Below are 23,395 nucleotides of genomic sequence, written 5' to 3'. Positions count from 1 at the left end.
CAGGTGTGAAGATACCTTGGACCTCTCATGAACCCTCTTCCACGTGGAGGAGGGCCAGGAAAGGGTGGACCCCTATGCATTTTGTAATTGTCTTGAAAGTTATCTTGGTCAGCCTTAAATCCATCTTGTTCTCTTGGTTCTGCGGTCTCGCTTTCGTCCGCCATTTTCCACACGCTTCGAGCTAGCCTCGTTTTCGTTATCCACCGTACTATTTAGGCATAGTTTCGGATTTAATGCACCCCTTTCACCTAGTGCAATATTGTCCACAAAATAAATTAGATATTCTTGTAGATACGCTTTTCAATTGATTAATTTGTTCATTAGGATGTCCTTCGTAAAAGAGATGACAATTAAAAAACAAAAATGCAAAATTTAATTACTAGCTTTTCACTGCAAAGCCGAAATGACGTCATCAAGGAATCACCTGTCATGTGAAAACAACACACCGGTATGTAAAAGTAGGATTTTTGTACTTCGTTAACAGTTTACTGCGTTAAATTGTTCTGTGTGTGAATTGGAATATCGTGCTGCTGTTCGAATCAACGGGTACATGAGCGACCATACATGTGCCAAGTCACACGACTTGATAGTGCTGGATAGTGATTCTGAAAAAGAACTTGATGAAATGAGTCGATCATCCCTACCACCAGATGTTACATTCGCCCCAAGTCGTTCTCCAACGAGAACTGGTCGAGGAAACGAAGAACATTCCCCGCTTTTAGCATCTAGGGTTGAACATGAGTATGGACTATTTGAGAACAATTTCCCAGATGATCCAGATTATCAAGAAGTGATTCGAGTTGCAGAATCTGCAATCGAGGAAGGATTTCTACCAGAAAGAATCTTCCAGGGCTCAAGTGGAAGTTATTTTGTTAAAAACCAGGACGGGGTATGTTTATGTCTGTAGGGTACTGCCTAACTTAAACTAGTTGAAGAATAGATGTAATTGGCGAGAGAGAGAGCGCTACCGGTATTTTAAAAGGAGATTTGTATAATATAATGTCGCGAATCTTAATATGAATCAAGAAAATCTATTTCACATGTAGGTTATATGAAAATGAACGGTCATTAAAATTGTTGACGAGTAAGCGCATATTATGCCACCACTAGGGGCACAAGTGTTGTTTTCCCTACCAATGAAACATATGTACCAACTCCTGTACTAGATCCTATATGTCAGGTCATCAATGACATATATACTAGATCCTATATGTCAGGTCATCAATGACATATATACTAGATCCTATATGTCAGGTCATCAATGACATATATACTAGATCCTATATGTCAGGTCATCAATGACATATACTAGATCCTATATGTCAGGTCATCATTAACATATATACTAGATCCTATATGTCAGGTCATCAATGACATATATACTAGATCCTATATGTCAGGTCATCAATTACATATATACTAGATCCTATATGTCAGGTCATCAATGACATATATACTAGATCCTATATGTCAGGTCATCAATGACATATATACTAGATCCTATATGTCAGGTCATCAATGACATATATACTAGATCCTATATGTCAGGTCATCAATGACATATATACTAGATCCTATATGTCAGGTCATCAATGACATATACTAGATCCTATATGTCAGGTCATCAATGACATATACTAGATCCTATATGTCAGGTCATCAATGACATATATACTAGATCCTATATGTCAAGTCATCAATGACATATACTAGATCCTATATGTCAGATCATCATTGACATATATATATATATATACTAGATTCTATATCTGTGCTCACGCTATTGATCGCATTTTGCGCATTTCGCGAAATGTAATCACTAATTGCGAAAATATAATTAAGCATTTTCGCAACTTTTGCGAAACTGTTTTTAACCGAAGACATACTTTAGACTGCATAAATATCCCCCTGTCTTAAATCTTTAATTCAACCACTTACGTTTTCACTAATTACGATGTCATTGCATCTAACTTATCCTATGATCGAACTACATGATTAGCACATGTCATGTATGTTACGGAAACGGAAGTACTTAAATAAATCTGAATCATTTGAGCGTTTGTTTGATGGGCAATGCTTTGTAAAGCGTTTAGATAACTTGGGCAAACACATGGCAGCTGTGACCCTATGGCAGACGAATGTTCTGCCTGTGCCGCAAGCTTACATTGCTCTAAAAACAATATGACAATTGTCTGTTCAATGTTATTTCAACTTTCATTAATTGTATGTACAATATTATTTAGTATTTAACAAGTATGTGTCATTCGATGTCTTGTATCACGAACATATTACATAAGGTACAATTCACGGTAAACTCCACGTTGTGACAGGGCTGCAAAATTATTTGTTCAGGGTGATTTATGTATGAAGCATCTATTTGGAAATGCATCTGTTTGGAAATGCTGTGAATAGGTTTTGCAGCAGATATTTTCCAAATCCAATTACTTATAATTATCACCAATATGATCTAAAGGAATAGGAACAGCAATAAGATTAAAACATAAGTTGTGGTTTGAAAATCAAGTTGAAAATAACATTATTTCAGTGTAATCTCAAGTGTGTTCTTTTTCAATATGAAAATAATAGCAGCTAAAACACAACTGTTTTGGTGTGATACAATGCTTTTTTAGTTGGTTGAATATTTTTTGTTTACGCTGAGGTAAAACATGATATTTGGCAGTATTTTGTAATTTATAGAGTGAATAATGAACACTTTTAATGCCTGCCTTTACTAATAAAATAGTTTAACACATTGTATTAATATTTATATATCAAACAAATATGCGTGTGCTATATTTAGTTATTAAATTCTAAGCAATAATGAACACTTTTAATGCCTGCCTTTACTAATAAAATAGTTTAACACATTGTATTAATATTTATATATCAAACAAATATGCGTGTGCTATATTTAGTTATTAAATTCTAAGCAATAACATTGTCTTGCTAAAACCATTTCTTATTTGCTAAAGAGAAAAAAGGTATTTTAGCAACTTTTGCTAAAGGATTTTTACGCCTAGAGTAAGCAGAGTATATGTCAGGTCATCAATGACATATACTAGATCCTATATGTCAGGTCATCAATGACATATATACTAGATCCTATATGTCAGGTCATCAATGACATACTTGATCCTATATGTCACGTCATCAATGACATATACTAGATCCTATATGTCAGGTCATCAATGACATACTAGATCCTATATGTCAGATCATCAATGACATATATACTAGATCCTATATGTCAGGTCATCAATGACATATATACTAGATCCTATATGTCAGGTCATCAATGACATACTAGATCCTATATGTCAGGTCATCAATGACATATATACTAGATCCTATATGTCAGGTCATCAATGACATATACTAGATCCTATATGTAAAGTCATCATTGACATATATACTAGATCCTTTATGTCACTCAGGTCATCAATGACATATATACTAGATCCTATATGTCAGGTCATCAATGGCATATATACTAGATCCTATATGTCGGGTCATCAATGACATATATACTAGATCCTATATGTCAAGTCATCATTGACATATATACTAGATCCTATATGTCACTCAGGTCATCAATGACATATATACTAGATCCTATATGTCAGGTCATCAATGGCATATATACTAGATCCTATATGTGGGGTCATCAATGACATATATACTAGATCCTATATGTCAAGTCATCATTGACATATATACTAGATCCTATATGTCACTCAGGTCATCAATGACATATATACTAGATCCTATATGTCAGGTCATCAATGACATATATACTAGATCCTATATGTCGGGTCATCAATGACATATATACTAGATCCTATATGTCAGGTCATCAATGACACATATATATACTAGATCCTATATGTCAAGTCATCAATGACATACTTGATCCTATATGTCAGGTCATCAATGACATCTATACTAGATCCTATATGTCAAGTCATCATTGACATATATACTAGATCCTATATGTCAGGTCATCATTGACATACTAGATCCTATATGTCAGGTCATCAATGACATATATACTAGATCCTATATGTCAGGTCATCAATGACATATATACTAGATCCTATATGTCGGGTCATCAATGACATATATACTAGATCCTGTATGTCAGGTCATCAATGACATATATACTAGATCCGATATGTCTGGTCATCAATGACATATATACTAGATCCTATATGTCAAGTCATCAATGACATATATACTAGATCCTATATGTCAGGTCATCAATGACATATATACTAGATCCTATATGTCAGGTCATCAATGACATACTAGATCCTATATGTCAGGTCATCAATGACATATATACTAGATCCTATATGTCAAGTCATCATTGACATATATACTAGATCCTATATGTCACTCAGGTCATCAATGACATATATACTAGATCCTATATGTCAGGTCATCAATGACATATATACTAGATCCTATATGTCGGGTCATCAATGACATATATACTAGATCCTATATGTCAGGTCATCAATGACACATATATATACTAGATCCTATATGTCAAGTCATCAATGACATACTTGATCCTATATGTCAGGTCATCAATGACATCTATACTAGATCCTATATGTCAAGTCATCATTGACATATATACTAGATCCTATATGTCAGGTCATCATTGACATACTAGATCCTATATGTCAGGTCATCAATGACATATATACTAGATCCTATATGTCAGGTCATCAATGACATATATACTAGATCCTATATGTCGGGTCATCAATGACATATATACTAGATCCTGTATGTCAGGTCATCAATGACATATATACTAGATCCGATATGTCTGGTCATCAATGACATATATACTAGATCCTATATGTCAAGTCATCAATGACATATATACTAGATCCTATATGTCAGGTCATCAATGACATATATACTAGATCCTATATGTCAGGTCATCAATGACATACTAGATCCTATATGTCAGGTCATCAATGACATATATACTAGATCCTATATGTCAGGTCATCAATGACATGTATACTAGATCCTATATGTCAATTCAAGTCATCATTGACATATATTCTAGATCCTATATGTCAATTCAAGTCATCAATGACATATATACTAGATCCTATATGTCAGGTCATCAATGACATGTATACTAGATCCTATATGTCGGGTCATCAATGACATATATACTAGATCCTATATGTCAGGTCATCAATGACATGTATACTAGATCCTATATGTCAAGTCATCAATGACATATATACTAGATCCTATATGTCAGGTCATCAATGACATATATACTAGATCCTATATGTCAAGTCATCAATGACATACTAGATCCTATATGTCAAGTCATCAATGACATATATTCGAGATCCTATATATCAAGCATTACACCTAATCAGGTGTTACAGGAAGATAAAGAATAAAGTTATGTTATAAATGTATATCAAAGGAAAACTTTGATTTGTTGAAATAACATAATTTGAACAGTAGAGATTTTTGATTATTTTGATTTAAATAATGATAATTCTTTATGGCCATTAAATTCAACGATTGCACTTCGTTGTTCTGATATTCTTTGTCAAATTGTTGTTCCATTTTTACAAGGATAAATATTCCAAGGCGAATCTGCTGTACAAATTTTATGTAGCATCAGAATTCTGTGTTGGTTCAAAACTTTTACCTGCATGTATTTAATCTTCACCAGGCAAAACTGATTCCCCAACAATTTATCTGTACAATAATGATTCCCCAACATGTTATCTGTACAATAATGATTCCCCAACATGTTATCTGTACAATAATTAATTCCCCAACATGCTATCTGTACAATAATGATCATGATTCCCCAACAAGTTATCTGTACAATAATGATTCCCTAACATGTTATCTGTACAATAATGATTCCCCAACAATTTATCTGTACAATAATGATTCCCCAACAATTTATCTGTACAATAATGATTCCCCAACAAGTTATCTGTACAATAATGATCATGATTCCCCAACAATTTATCTGTACAATAATGATTCCCCAACAAGTTATCTGTACAATAATGATTCCCCAACAAGTTATCTGTACAATAATGATTCCCCAACATGTTATCTGTACAATAATGATCATGATTCCCCAACAATTTATCTGTACAATAATGATTACCCAACAAGTTATCTGTACAATAATGATTCCCCAACAAGTTATCTGTACAATAATGATTCCCCAACATGTTATCTGTACAATAGTGATTCCCTAACATGTTATCTGTACAATAATGATTCCTCAACAAGTTATCTGTACAATAATGATTCCCCAACAAGTTATCTGTACAATAATGATTCCTCAACATGTTATCTGTACAATAATGATTCCTCAACAAGTTATCTGTACAATAATGATTCCCCAACATGTTATCTGTACAATAATGATTCCCCAACAAGTTATCTGTACAATAATGATTCCCCAACATGTTATCTGTACAATAATGATTCCCCAACATGTTATCTGTACAATAATGATTCCCAACATGTTATCTGTACAATAATGATTCCCCAACATGTTATCTGTACAATAATGATTCCCCAACATGTTATCTGTACAATAATGATTCCCCAACAAGTTATCTGTACAATAATGATTCCCCAACATGTTATCTGTACAATAATTAATTCCCCAACATGTTATCTGTACAATAATGATTCCCCAACATGTTATCTGTACAATAATGATTCCCCAACATGTTATCTGTACAATAATAATTCCCCAACATGTTATCTGTACAATAATAATTCCCCAACAAGTTATCTGTACAATAATGATTCCCCAACAAGTTATCTGTACAATAATGATTCCCCAACATGTTATCTGTACAATAATGATTCCCCAACAATTTATCTGTACAATAATGATTCCCCAACAAGTTATCTGTACAATAATGATTCCCCAACATGTTATCTGTACAATAATGATTCCCCAACAATTTATCTGTACAATAATGATTCCCCAACAAGTTATCTGTACAATAATAATTCCCCAACAATTTATCTGTACAATAATGATTCCCCAACAAGTTATCTGTACAATAATGATTCCCCAACATGCTATCTGTACAATAATGATCATGATTCCCCAACAAGTTATCTGTACAATAATGATTCCCTAACAAGTTATCTGTACAATAATGATTCCCCAACATGCTATCTGTACAATAATGATTCCCCAACAAGTTATCTGTACAATAATGATTCCCTAACAAGTTATCTGTACAATAATGATCCCCCAACATGTTATCTGTACAATAATGATTCCCCAACAAGTTATCTGTACAATAATGATTCCTCAACATGTTATCTGTACAATAATGATTCCTCAACAAGTTATCTGTACAATAATGATTCCCCAACATGTTATCTGTACAATAATGATTCCCCAACAAGTTATCTGTACAATAATGATTCCTCAACAAGTTATCTGTACAATAATGATTCCCCAACATGTTATCTGTACAATAATGATTCCCCAACATGTTATCTGTACAATAATGATTCCCCAACATGTTATCTGTACAATAATGATTCCCCAACAAGTTATCTGTACAATAATGATTCCCCAACATGTTATCTGTACAATAGTGATTCCCAAACATGTTATCTGTACAATAATGATTCCTCAACAAGTTATCTGTACAATAATGATTCCCCAACAAGTTATCTGTACAATTATGATTCCCCAACAAGTTATCTGTACAATAAATAATTCCCCAACAAGTTACCTGTACAATAATGATTCCCCAACATGTTATCTGTACAATAATTAATTCCCCAACAATTTATCTGTACAATAATGATTCCCCAACAAGTTATCTGTGCAATAATGATTCCCCAACATGTTACCTGTACAATAATTAATTCCCCAACAATTTATCTGTACAATTATGATTCCCCAACAAGTTATCTGTACAATAAATAATTCCCCAACAAGTTATCTGTACAATAATGATTCCCCAACATGTTATCTGTACAATAATTAATTCCCCAACAATTTATCTGTACAATAATGATTCCCCAACAAGTTATCTGTGCAATAATAATTCCCCAACAAGTTATCTGTACAATAATGATTCCCCAACATGTTATCTGTACAATAATTAATTCCCCAACAATTTATCTGTACAATAATGATTCCTCAACATGTTATCTGTACAATAATGATTCCCCAACAAGTTATCTGTACAATAATGATTCCCCAACATGTTATCTGTACAATAATGATTCCCCAACAGGTTATCTGTACAATAATGATCCCCCAACATGTTATCTGTACAATAATGATTCCCCAACATGTTATCTGTACAATAATGAATTCCCCAACAATTTATCTGTACAATAATGATTCCCCAACAAGTTATCTGTACAATAATGATCCCCCAACATGTTATCTGTACAATAATGATCCCCCAACATGTTATCTGTACAATAATTGCTGTATTAATGTGACCAATTGACAATTCCTGACAGCTGTATCAGTACATGAAGCATATATATAGGTCACTATGACCTACATAGGACATTATTGGACCAACTGTTTCTCCGTTTTCCCACTTATAGGAGTTTATTTGTATTTACCTGTGTTTTTCACCTGTGATACTACGTGGTGTCAGTAGCTTTGTACTAATATTAATAAGGTATTGCATTTTTAAATTAACATTTCGAGGTTATTCAATTTTTAATTAATTAATTTTATTATCTTTATTTTTTTTTTTTTTTTAATGGAAATTGTATGCCTCAATATATCACATAAACAAACATATAATATTTAATTAGAGGATATTCTTTATAGATTAAGCTAGATTGATTCACAAATGTTAGCATGGTCCTGATTATAACAGGTCCGTTGATCAGGAACAGTATGAAATATCCCCATATATATTTATATACATACATTTTAAAATTGTGAGGATATATATATAAGCATAACAAAGCATGGAAACAGTAACCCCAGCAAAATTGATAAGTGAACAGCATATACAAGGTAGTGTGTGTATCTAGTAGTTTACATGTAATAAATGATACAGTGATGAGCCTTAAGTACTTTCCAGATTGTTTGGTGCGCTATATTTACTCTAGTCATTCTAAATTTATATTGGCTTGGAGTATTTCAACCAATTTCACTTGTCCAAACAGACCAGGAAAGATATTTTGGTGAGGATCATGACAATAGCTATAAAAGAAAGTCATAAGAGAGCATTCTAAAAAGATGCAAAATAGCTAGAAATTTTTTAACTTGTGCAGAATATCCATTTTAACATGCACTGTCAGCTTAAAACTGAACAAGAAGAATGATTAGGAATCATTTTATGGAGTGGAAGATTATTAAACAACATTGTTTCCCTGTACGCTTCAGGTGGAGACATACTGTTTAACCCTGTATAATTTAGGTGGAGACATACTGTTTAACCCTCTATAATTTAGGTGGAGACATACTGTTGTAGTCTGTATAATTTAGGTGGAGACATACTGTTGTAGCCTGTATAATTTAGGTGGAGACATACTGTTGTAGTCTGTATAATTTAGGTGGGGACATACTGTTGTAGCCTGTATAATTTAGGTGGAGACATACTGTTGTAGTCTGTATAATTTAGGTGGAGACATACTGTTGTAGCCTGTATAATTTAGGTGGAGACATACTGTTTAACCCTCTATAATTTAGGTGGAGACATACTGTTGAAGTCTGTATAATTTAGGTGGAGACATACTGTTGTAGCCTGTATAATTTAGGTGGAAACATACTGTTGTAGTCTGTATAATTTAGGTGGGGACATACTGTTGTAGCCTGTATAATTTAGGTGGAGACATACTGTTTAACCCTGTATAATTTAGGTGGAGACATACTGTTTAACCCTGTATAATTTAGGTGGAGACATACTGTTTAACCCTCTATAATTTAGGTGGAGACATACTGTTGTAGTCTGTACAATTTAGGTGGGGACATACTGTTGTAGCCTGTATAATTTAGGTGGGGACATACTGTTTAACCCTGTATAATTTAGGTGGAGACATACTGTTTAACCCTCTATAATTTAGGTGGAGACATACTGTTTAACCCTCTATAATTTAGGTGGGGACATACTGTTGTAGCCTGTACAATTTAGGTGGAGACATACTGTTGTAGTCTGTATAATTTAGGTGGAGACATACTGTTTAACCCTCTATAATTTAGGTGGAGACATACTGTTGTAGCCTGTATAATTTAGGTGGGGACATACTGTTTAACCTTCTATAATTTAGGTGGAGACATACTGTTTAACCCTCTATAATTTAGGTGGAGAAATACTGTTGTAGCCTGTATAATTTAGGTGGGGACATACTGTTGTAGTCTGTATAATTTAGGTGGAGACATACTGTTGTAGCCTGTATAATTTAGGTGGGGACATACTGTTGTAGCCTGTATAATTTAGGTGGAGACATACTGTTTAACCCTCTATAATTTAGGTGGGGACATACTGTTGTAGCCTGTATAATTTAGGTGGAGACATACTGTTGTAGCCTGTATAATTTAGGTGGGGACATACTGTTGTAGCCTGTACAATTTAGGTGGGGACATACTGTTGTAGTCTGTATAATTTAGGTGGGGACATACTGTTGTAGTCTGTATAATTTAGGTGGAGACATACTGTTGTAGCCTGTATAATTTAGGTGGAGACATACTGTTTAACCCTGTATAATTTAGGTGGGGACATACTGTTGTAGTCTGTATAATTTAGGTGGGGACATACTGTTGTAGCCTGTATAATTTCGGTGGGGACATACTGTTGTAGTCTGTATAATTTAGGTGGAGACATACTGTTGTAGCCTGTACAATTTAGGTGGAGACATACTGTTTAACCCTCTATAATTTAGGTGGAGACATACTGTTTAACCCTGTATAATTTAGGTGGAGACATACTGTTGTAGCCTGTATAATTTAGGTGGGGACATACTGTTATAGCCTGTATAGTTTCGGTGGGGACATACTGTTGTAGCCTGTATAATTTAGGTGGGGACATACTGTTGTAGTCTGTATAATTTAGGTTGGGACATACTGTTTAACCCTGTATAATTTAGGTGGGGACATACTGTTGTAGCCTTACAATTTAGGTGGAGACATACTGTTGTAGTCTGTACAATTTAGGTGGGGACATACTGTTGTAGCCTGTATAATTTAGGTGGGGACATACTGTTGTAGCCTGTATAATTTCGGTGGGGACTTACTCTTGTAGTCTGTATAATTTAGGTGGAGACATACTGTTGTAGTCTGTATAATTTAGGTGGGGACATACTGTTTTACATGTATAATTTAGGTGGAGACATACTGTTGTAGCCTGTATAATTTAGGTGGAGACATACTGTTGTAGCCTGTACAATTTAGGTGGAGACATACTGTTGTAGTCTGTATAATTTAGGTGGAGACATACTGTTGTAGCCTGTATAATTTAGGTGGAGACATACTGTTGTAGCCTGTACAATTTAGGTTTGGACATACTGTTTAACCCTGTATAATTTAGGTGGGGACATACTGTTGTAGTCTGTATAATTTAGGTGGGGACATACTGTTGTAGCCTGTATGATTTAGGTGGAGACATACTGTTGTAGTCTGTATAATTTAGGTGGGGACATACTGTTTAACCCTATACAATTTAGGTGGGGACATACTGTTGTAGTCTGTATAATTTAGGTTTGGACATACTGTTGTAGTCTGTATAATTTAGGTGGGGACATACTGTTGTAGCCTGTACAATTTAGGTGGGGACATACTGTTGTAGCCTGTATAATTTAGGTGGAGACATACTGTTGTAGCCTGTATAATTTAGGTGGGGACATACTGTTTTACATGTATAATTTAGGTGGGGACATACTGTTTTACATGTATAATTTCGGTGGGGACATACTGTTTTACATGTACAATTTCGGTGGGGACATATACTGTTTTACCCTGGTTCTGTCCATCCCTTTGCTGCTACAATAGAAACAGCATGGTTTGCAGTAATGCTTTTGAGGCCATTTGTGGATGTTGCAACAACATATTAATTACCAGATACACATGTGGTATATACTAATTTTCTCCTTGTTTTTCCAATTGTTGTAAAATAAACAAATTTTGTGAAAATGTGACAAAATGCTCTTCTGTGTTTTACCCTTAATCAACAGACAATAATCAGAATTAAAAAAAAAACACTTAAAAATTTGGTTGATTTTCTTTATAATTTTGTATTATTTTGTTTAATCTGTATATATATATATATCTGTACCAGTACTGTGTACATTAGAGTTACTTCCCTTACCTGTGCCTGTGTATACATTGTGTGATAACACTAAAAATAGATGAGTTGGAAGGAATCTGTACACGTCAAAAGTTGGTTTTTAAACTCATACAGAGTCACTGAGATTTATGTAATCAAACATGATGTGTTCATATGGAATCATGGATGTGTTGGACCTCAGACTCTGCTGGTTTGGTATTAGTTAAAATGACTGACATTGATAGAGTCAGCCCTGTTAAGTTTTGGGTTATATTGCTGTGTGTGGCGTTAGGCCTAGTGTGATTTGTGTATTGGTCTGTACACGTGGGACTGGTTCACTAGCTGTGCCATTGTCAGTGTTTGACAGTTACTTCTTTGTGTCACCTCTACTTCATACAATATATCTCTCATATGTAAGATGAAATAGATATTAATGTCATTATAATCATACTTCAATTATCAGTTAGAAATATAACTTTTGTACAATTTTAATGTACTAGCTCACAGCAATGATATTCAATGTTAAATCATAATGTATATAAAATATTGGAACATTTTAATCTGAAGTCTCACTTGTGGAAAATGAGAGATATTTTTTGTTCTAAGTTCATCCAGGACTTTGTAGCAGTATGCACATCCACAGGAAATGATATATATATACACTGTATATACGTACATCCTGCTTTTCACAGTTTGAAGAGATCAAGTTTCTAACTGAAATTTGATATAACCACTTTCTAATAAAATAACAGTGCATGCAAAGCTTACAGTTATGTATTCTGTTAATGTGAATTACTTCTATCAGCATGAATTGGTTGCTGATCACAAAAACATTAAACTCTTTGCCATAGATATTTATATATAGTTATACCCCCGCAACAAAGTTAGGGGGGTATACTGGAATCAGGTTGTCTGTCCCCCCTGCAACAAAGTTAGGGGGGTATACTGGAATCAGGTTGTCTGTCCCCCCGCAACAAAGTTAGGGGGGTATACTGGTATCAGGTTGTCTGTCCCCCCGCAACAAAGTTAGGGGGGTATACTGGAATCAGGTTGTCTGTCCGTCTGTCTGTCTGTAGACGCATTTTGTCCGGACAACTCCTTCTAAACCAATAAGCCAATTCCAATGAAACTTCACATAAATATTAATGATCATGTGTAGATGTGCATGCCACTTTACTTTTCTCAAAATTATGGTTGCTATGGCAACTGGTCACTATAAACAGGTTTTTCGATAAGAACCATAACTTTTAAGTTTGTCCGGACAACTCCTCCTAAACTAAATGGCCAATTTCAATGAAACTTCACACAAATATAGAGGACCATGTGTAGATGTGCATGCCACTTTCTTTTTTTTCAAAATTATGGTTGCTATGGCAACTGCTCACTGTAAACAGGTTTTCTGATAAGAACCATAACTTTAAGTTTGTCCGGACAACTCCTCCTAAACCGAAGGGCCAATTTCAATGAAACTTCGCACAAATGTAGAGGACCATGTGTAGATGTGCATGCCACTTTCTTTTTTTTTCAAAAATATGGTTGCTATGGCAACTGGTCACTATTTTACTGGGTTATCTTAGTTAGCTTCTAATTAACAGTTCCAATTCACCATTGACTCTTGCAGATTGCGGGGGTATTAGTCAGCCATCCTGGCGACAGTTCTAGTTTTCATTGCTTTATTATAATAAATCATGCCATATCATGGCGTTTCTGAGTTAATGTTCCATCTCATTAATTATCATGACATTTCTGAGTTCCCTCCCCATTAATTATCATGACATTTGTGAGTTCCATCCCATTAATTATCATGACATTTCTGAGTTCCATCCTCATTAATTATCATGACATTTCTGAGTTCCATCACCATTAATTATCATGACATTTCTGAGTTCCATCCCCATTACTTATCATGACATTTCTGAATTTCATTCCATTAATTATCATGACATTTGTGAGTTCCATCCCCATTAATTATCATGACATTTGTGAGTTCCATCACCATTAATTATCATGACATTTCTGAGTTCCATCCCCATTACTTATCATGACATTTCTGAATTTCATTCCATTAATTATCATGACATTTGTGAGTTCCATCCCCATTAATTATCATGACATTTGTGAGTTCCATCCCCATTAATTATCATGACATTTGTGAGTTCCATCCCATTAATTATCATGACATTTCTGAGTTCCATTCCATTAATTATCATGACATTTCTGAGTTCCATCCCATTAATTATCATGACATTTGTGAGTTCCATCCCATTAATTATCATGACATTTCTGAGTTCCATTCCCATTACTTATCATGACATTTCTGAATTCCATTCCATTAATTATCATGACATTTGTGAGTTCCATCCCCATTAATTATCATGACATTTGTGAGTTCCATCCCATTAATTATCATGACATTTCTGAGTTCCATTCCATTAATTATCATGACATTTCTGAGTTCCATTCCATTAATTATCATGACATTTCTGAGTTCCATCCCCATTTGAGTTAATCCCCATTAATTATATCTCATTTTGACATTTTTGAGATCTGTCCCCATACCTCAGCCCTAGGTCAATTATTTGAAGTCTCTGCATTATTCATCATAGTTGGAATGTTTCTCTGTCTAAACTATAGGTTCCAGAGATTATCTCAATGCAAAAATCTAAAATTTTAGGGTTTTTCTGGTCATAAAGCTGTTATTTATTCAACTCCTATTGTATATATATGCCACAGGGAATAAACAACTCCATTAAGGAGAATGTGTCCAGGGTCTAATTTACCCCCTAAAACAGATCAGGAGATGGGTTTTCGTCAAAACCAATAGTTTTCTGACGATGCTGATTTGATAGGAAACTTGTATTTGATGGATAATTTGTAATTGGTTATTGAAATCCCAAATGGCCACTACTATATAATTTTACCCTTGTAACAAAGTAAGGGGTGGTACACTGGAGTCTCTCTCTCTCTCTCTCTCTCTCTCTCTCTCTCTCTCTCTCTCTCTCTCTCTCTCTCTCAGATGTAGTTCATAAGAAAGAAAGAAAACAATGATGATGCATTATTCAAAATAGCCACCAGCTTCTGATTAGTCTAGGCTTGTCCGGTCACCTCCTACGAAAGTACGAACCTGAAACTTTACATTTATGATCTGTATGCCATGTAGCTGTGCATATAAGAAAAAGAATTTGACCTTGATGCATTATTCAAAATGGCTGATGGCTTTTGATTGGTTGAGGCTTGTAGTTGTGAGTATGAATAAAAACAAATTATCATGATGCATAATCCAAAATGGTTGCAGACTTCTGATTGATAGATAATCCACAACTCCTATCAAAGTACTTTCCCGATTGTTAACGGTAATTGGCACCTTTTTGTTAACACTATTACAACTGACTTGATAGATATGGTTACACTCACCTATAGCACCAACGAGGATAGATATGGTTACACTCACCTATAGCACCAACGAGGATAGATATGGTTACACTCACCTATAGCACCAACGAGGATAGATATGGTTACACTCACCTATAGCACCAACGAGGATAGATATGGTTACACTCACCTATAGCACCAACGAGGATAGATATGGTTACACTCACCTATAGCACCAACGAGGATAGATATGGTTACACTCACCTATAGCACCAACGAGGGGTATTAGGTATCCCTCAGGATACCAATCTAGTTGTTTTTGATTGGGCAAGATATATATGACAATCACTTTTATTACTTATATTATTACCATCTACAAGATAAAAAAAAGCAAATGTCTATATGGTATATATACCCTAATATTCAAAATGGCTGTCATCATTGTTTAAAGTTCATTTTCAATTGTCCTGTTTTTATCCATATTTAAATCAGTGGTATTTCAAATTTATTCATATAGATATAAGTATATAACCTGCATTTATTATACTTCAGTGTAGTGAATGACAGGGGTTAAGTAATTTGATTGCTGAAGTGAGAATATAAAGAGAATATAAAAGCAGCCTGTATGCTGTGACAGATAAATCAGTGTACAAAATACCTATAATAAGTGAAAGCATCACATGGCTACTTAACAGGTGCTTTAGTGTGAGTCATCTCCCAACATGTTACAATGTATTATCGCCTGTTAATGCCCTGTAACAACGTCATACCTGGACCTGGTAGTATATACTTATGTACATTGGTTTAGCTTGTCTGCCACTTTCTTGTCTCTCATATCAATGGACAGTCTAGTCGTAATAGTACTGACCTCAGGACATTCAATTGAGGGTCTGTATAGAGAGAGTACATTATCATTACAATCAACACTGACAACAGGCTAATGAAACAGTGCACATCTATTCATCTAATGGACACAGGAATATTTGTATGGAGTTTCAGTCTCGGGACATTCAGTGTTGACTTTTAACTTTGACGGAATTCGGTGTCGACTTTTAACTTTGACGGAATTCAGTGTCGACTTTTAACTTTGACGGAATTCAGTGTCGACTTTTAACTTTGACGGAATTCAGTGTTGGAGTTTCCATCTTTGAAATTTCAGTGGAGATTATAAGGATATTCAATATTTTTGGTTTACAGGTGTGAGTTAGGGAACGTTTCTACTTTCACCACGGAGCTGGGATTTACCAAATTAAGGGTGGACACAAGGTGTTATCATGTCTGGAGTCTGAATATAATTCAGTCAGTTGTGTTTGTACTGGTAGTATGACCAGCTAACTCAGTAGTGATATTGTGTTGAGACTTCTGGAGCTGGCCTTTGAGGCCCTGGCAGTGTACACTTCAACAAATCTAAGAGGCCCTATATAAACAGCTTACATGTTGTCCTAAAATCCCAAATTTTTGATAGACAATGATGGCTGAAAGTTTGGATAAAGTAAAGATAATAGCGAATGAAGAGACACAAGTATGTGAAGGGTATGGCGCTCTGGAAGGACCCGACTTTAGCCGGTATGAATCGGTGTATGGGAATGTTTTTCCCAATGATGTGGAATACGCCCATAGAGTTTACGAAGGGGAATTAGCCATTGATGCTGGATCAACCCCTACTTTATGTGAGAAGGGGACAAGTGGCTGTTACTTCGTCCGGAACAGAAAGGGTGTAAGTCTCCGATAATTATATAACTGGCTGTTACTTCGTCCGTGACAGGCAGGGTGTAAGTCTCCGATAATTATATAACTGGCTCTTACTTCGTCCGGAACAGAAAGGGTGTAAGTCTCCGATAATTATATAACTGGCTGTTACTTCGTCCAGGACAGACAGGGTGTAAGTCTCTGATAATTATATAACTGGCTGTTACTTCGTCCGTGACAGACAGGGTGTAAGTCTCCGATAATTATATAACTGGCTGTTACTTCGTCCGGAACAGAAAGGGTGTAAGTCTCCGATAATTATATAAATGGCTGTTACTTCGTCCGTGACAGACAGGGTGTAAGTCTCCGATAATTATTAGCTCACCGGTTACGAGTAACCGAGAGCTAATGCTGTCACCCCGGCATCGGCGTGGGCGTCCCACCCAAAAACTTTAAAGTTTTTGGGGTAAGTTTTTGGAAAGCTTGTAAGTTCAAAAGTATACACCTCTTGCCCTTCTTATTTGGTTTATACATTCATTAGAGGTCTAGGAGTGATGTTATGGCAAAATCATGCAGAAAAATATTGTGATTTTTTCGCATTTACCATTTTGTGGACTTAACTTTTTTGGCACCAAAACCCAATTTAAAGTTTTTGGATTAAGTTTTTGGAAAGCTTGAAAGTCCAAAAGTATACACCTCATGTCCTTCTTATTTGGTTTATACATTCATTAGAGGTCTATTAGTGATGTTATGGCAAAATCATGCAGAAAAAAATTGTGATTTTTTCGCATTTTACCATTTTGTGGACTTAACTTTTCTGGCACCAAAAATCACTTTAAAGTTTTGGGGGTAAGTCCAAAAGTATACACCTATCACCTTTCTAATTTGGTTTATACATTCATTAGAGATCCAGGAGTGATGCTGTGGCAAAAACTCACTTTAAAGATTTTGGGTGTTAGTTTTGAAAAGCTTGTAAGTCTACATCCTTCTTATTTGGTTTATACATCCATTAGAGGTCTAGGAGCAATATTATGTGACATACAATTTCAAAATGACATGCTTATACATACATAAAAATGAATGCATAGTGTGATTGCTGCCGCCGGTGAGCTTTCGCAATCATTGATTGCACTTGTCTAGTATAACTGGCTGTTACTTTGTCCATGACAGAGGGTGTAAGTCTCAGATAATTATATAACTGGCTGTTACTTTGTCCATGACAGACAGGATGTAAGTCTCAGATAATTATATAACTGGCTGTTACTTTGTCCATGACAGAGGGTGTAAGTCTCCGATAATTATATAACTGGCTGTTACTTCGTCCGTGACAGACAGGGTGTAAGTCTTCGATAATTATATAACTGGCTGTTACTTCGTCCGTGACAGACAGGGTGTAAGTCTCTGATAATTATATAACTGGCTGTTACTTTGTCCGTGACAGACAGGGTGTAAGTCTCCGATAATTATATAACTGGCTGTTACTTCGTCCGTGACAGACAGGGTGTAAGTCTCAGATAATTATATAACTGGCTGTTACTTCGTCCGTGACAGACAGGGTGTAAGTCTCTGATAATTATATAACTGGCTGTTACTTCGTCCGTGACAGACAGGGTGTAAGTCTTCGATAAATATAGAACTGGCTGTTACTTCGTCCGGGACAGACAGGGTGTAAGTCTCTGATAATTATAGAACTGGCTGTTACTTCGTCCGTGACAGACAGGGTGTAAGTCTCTGATAATTATATAACTGGCTGTTACTTCGTACGGGACAGACAGGGTGTAAGTCTCTGATAATTATAGAACTGGCTGTTACTTCGTCCGTGACAGACAGGGTGTAAGTCTCTGATAATTATATAACTGGCTGTTACTTTGTCCGTGACAGACAGGGTGTAAGTCTTCGATAATTATAGAACTGGCTGTTACTTCGTCCAGGACAGACAGGGTGTAAGTCTCCGATAATTATATAACTGGCTGTTACTTCGTCCGTGACAGACAGGGTGTAAGTCTTCGATAATTATAGAACTGGCTGTTACTTCGTCCAGGACAGACAGGGTGTAAGTCTCTGATAATTATATAACTGGCTGTTACTTCGTCCAGGACAGACAGGGTGTAAGTCTCTGATAATTATATAACTGGCTGTTACTTCGTCCGTGACAGACAGGGTGTAAGTTTCTGATAATTATATAACTGGCTGTTACTTCGTCCGTGACAGACAGGGTGTAAGTCTTCGATAATTATATAACTGGCTGTTACTTCGTCCGTGACAGACAGGGTGTAAGTCTCTGATGTTACTACTTCGTCCGTGACAGACAGGGTGTAAGTCTCTGATAATTATATATCTCCTGTATGTCATGTAAATGCACAACTGATTTTTGATAATAAATAATAAGTAAACCCGATGTTAAAATCCATGTTACAATTATTGATTGAGGATCGTGGCTAGAAATTAAAAGTGGTATAAATAATATAAGAATTTTCTTACAAATTAATCAAATTAAATGATGAAAGTGCAATAAGGCCAATACAAGTAGCAAATGAAAACCATGAACCCTAATTAACAAATCTCAAATTGTTAATTATAAGTCATGTTTAAGTGATAATCAATAATAATTTTCCAACTGATCCAGATCACTTACACTCTAGCTCTATAGACCTGTTTGTATGATCCAGATCACTTACACTCTAGCTCTATAGACCTGTTTGTATGATCCAGATCACTTACACTCTAGCTCTATATACCTGTTTTTATGATCCACATCACTTACACTCTAGCTCTATATACCTGTTTGTATGATCCAGATCACTTACACTCTAGCTCTATATACCTGTTTTTATGATCCAGATCACTTACACTCTAGCTCTATATACATGTTTGTATGATCCACTTACACTCTAGCTCTATATACCTGTTTGTATGATCCAGATCACTTACACTCTAGCTCTATATACCTGTTTTTATGATCCAGATCACTTACACTCTAGCTCTATATACCTGTTTTTATGATCCAGATCACTTACACTCTAGCTCTATATACCTGTTTGTATGATCCAGATCACTTACACTCTAGCTCTATATACATGTTTGTATGATCCACTTACACTCTAGCTCTATATACCTGTTTGTATGATCCAGATCACTTACACTCTAGCTCTATATACCTGTTTTTATGATCCAGATCACTTACACTCTAGCTCTATATACCTGTTTTTATGATCCAGATCACTTACACTCTAGCTCTATATACCTGTTTGTATGATCCAGATCACTTACACTCTAGCTCTATATACCTGTTTGTATGATCCAGATCACTTACACTCTAGCTCTATATACATGTTTGTATGATCCAGATCACTTACACTCTAGCTCTATATACCTGTTTTTATGATCCAGATCACTTACACTCTAGCTCTATATACATGTTTGTATGCTCCAGATCACTTACACTCTAGCTCTATATACCTGTTTGTATGTATCCAGATCACTTACACGCTAGCTCTATATACCTGTTTGTATGATCCAGATCACTTACACTCTAGCTCTATATACCTGTTTGTATGATCCAGATCACTTACACTCTAGCTCTATATACCTGTTTGTATGATCCAGATCACTTACACTCTAGCTCTATATACCTGTTTGTATGATCCAGATCACTTACACTCTAGCTCTATATACCTGTTTTTATGATCCAGATCACTTACACTCTAGCTCTATATACATGTTTTTATGATCCAGATCACTTACACTCTAGCTCTATATACCTGTTTTTATGATCCACTTACACTCTAGCTCTATATACATGTTTGTATGATCCAGATCACTTACACGCTACAGCTCTATATACCTGTTTGTATGTATCCTGATAACACTTTCAATACAAATACTTATCCAGGTAGTAATTAATAAAAGTATACCATTTTGTATCAAACTTATTAAAGTTATTATTCCTCTCTCTAGGTAGAAAAAATGACATTAAGAAATGCATTATGGGAATCATTTTTGTCACATGACTGTCTGTTCGAATATGGCATTTTCTTGACCTGACTTGCCAAGTTGGTGGTTTAATGTGGAACAAAAATAATTCAGAAAAAAAATCTGCGCATGTTATTACCTGGTACTTATACAGCAAGTTACTTTACTTTGGTATTAACACAAACCATATTCAAACAGACAGTCATGTGACAAAAATGATTCCCATAATGCATTTTCCAGATCTAACCAATCAGATGAAAGTAGTAAACAACACGACTGACAAGGCCGTTCCAGCGGCCTATAAAGCTGCCTGTTGGTGTTATTTCGAATCAAATCATCTCATTCAAGAACAATTTGTAGGAAACAGACAAAACATATGTTTTTTGTAACGAATGTGGACAAAGGCTCAAATATTCCAAAAATACTACCAACACAAACATGACTACTGTACACATTTACAAAGACATAATTACCATTGCTTCATCAACACGAGTAGGATCATAATCACAATTAACTGTGAGTACTGATTCTACAGCATTACAATGACTCAGTCTACCTATAGACCTATCTAACTAGCACTGACAGAATTTAACAAGTTATATTTAACAACACATAATGGCAAAAAATGTATTTGTCCTTATATATAATTAAGGTCAATCTTTTTCTCTTAAGTATTATATGTCTTATTTGACACTTTGGCATGCCATAGGTAGGTACAGTGTATGTACATGTATTACTGAGACCCAGAGTCATATTACACATACATCACACAAAACGTGAAGATTGAGAGTTCATGTCTTGTACATGCCTGATGTTACAACCCTATATCAAAGAAATATAATTGAACAATTGTATTACCGCTGTCCCTGAGATATTTAGGCCACCAACATGAGGTGGTGGGCTGTTCAAATTGCCCTGCATCAGTGGTCCATCGTCCGTCCATCCCTCTTTAAACAATTCTTGTTATCATCATTTCTAGGCTCCGAACAGTATTCATGCAATTTCTAAGACTTACCCGGACTAGCAATCTGTCACCATAAGGGGTAAAAATCCATGGCCAGCCAGAACAATCTCTATCCTCATAATTTCCAGTATCTTAGAACCTTTTAATGGCCCTATTCTGTCTGCAACACCAGAGAAACGGTAAACAATGTAAGACTGGTTCCTGCCTAAGAAAAGTATGGAGATACACATACATTTGGGACTAGGGCATTCACTTACCTCCTGGTAATATACTGAACTTGCTTCAGAAAATTTTGCTTCCATCATACACCTTTAAAGTGTGAAATAGCACAATTCTCATTAAAACCCTTTTTGTGACTCAATTTTGATGATCATTGAAGACAAAACATCTAAGTATCATTATCTCTCTTTTCATTTGAAAACTATTAACAGAAAATCATTTCTCACAATACGGTAGATAACATATGTAACAGAACGGAGGGCAGTTTATAATGTCTATTTTAGTGGATAATAAAATGTGATGTAAAGTATATTATTCTACTTGATATGGTAGTAACATCTGTGAACCTGAGGTGTGATGTACATACAGTATACAAATGTTTGTATGTAATAAAACTGATCAATACCAGCCGAGCTATACTTACTGTCATGTGGTTTATGTCCGTCAAACAAAGATACTGGTGGTGGGGATGGGGTCAGAGTTCCAGGGTGGATAGATCTGTCCAGTCACGTAACAGATTTTTAGGTCACCTCCGCAAAGCTCGGTGACCTTTCCCACTCTGTTTGTCGGTCGGGGTGCCTCGTCCGTTGTTAGTGAACATTTTCACATTTTCAACTTCTTCTCAAAAAGTCCTGAACTATTTTTGATGAAATTTTGCTGAAACCTTCTTTTGGTAAAGGTCTACCAAATTTGTATTTTATATGGTCCCTACCACTCAGGGGCATGAGGGGCGGGGCCAAAAGGGGTCAAATTCACTGATATTTCAAAAATCTTCTTTTCAAGACTAAGATATGGCAGACTTAAATATCTTTATCATGAATGGAATGTTCTTAAGTTGTTTTATCAAAATTATAAATTTCATAGCTCCTGGGTGTCGCATTCCCCCTGTGGA

The 23,395-nt window shown here is 35.3% G+C and overlaps 2 protein-coding genes across 3 annotated transcripts in view; one reads left to right on the top strand and one right to left on the bottom strand.

The window, feature by feature from the left end:
- Positions 1 to 199, bottom strand: part of LOC117339276 (transcription elongation regulator 1-like) — a 43,818-nt gene extending 43,619 nt beyond the window's left edge. The window contains exon 1 of the mRNA XM_033900782.1: positions 16 to 199. Within this exon, the coding sequence (XP_033756673.1) occupies positions 16 to 164 (149 nt within the window). The 5' untranslated portion in view covers positions 165 to 199. The remainder of the gene's footprint in view (positions 1 to 15) is intronic.
- A 197-nt stretch (positions 200 to 396) lies between these two features.
- The window catches only part of LOC117339277 (phosphatidylinositol 4-kinase type 2-beta-like), a 42,486-nt gene continuing 19,487 nt past the window's right edge, over positions 397 to 23,395 (top strand). The window contains exon 1 of one of the 2 annotated variants that reach the window (XM_033900783.1): positions 397 to 889. In XM_033900783.1, the coding sequence (XP_033756674.1) occupies positions 551 to 889 (339 nt within the window). In that variant the 5' untranslated portion in view covers positions 397 to 550. Of the gene's footprint in view, positions 890 to 16,217; positions 17,377 to 23,395 lie in introns of those variants that run through there. The other variant, XM_033900784.1, reaches the window with a different exon arrangement.

The sequence above is a fragment of the Pecten maximus genome, chromosome 12 (genome assembly GCF_902652985.1).
Source record: "Pecten maximus chromosome 12, xPecMax1.1, whole genome shotgun sequence".
Classification (NCBI taxonomy): Eukaryota; Metazoa; Mollusca; class Bivalvia; order Pectinida; family Pectinidae; genus Pecten; species Pecten maximus.
Note: the sequence above shows the minus strand (reverse complement) of the source record. Positions and strands in the feature narration are given on the sequence as shown.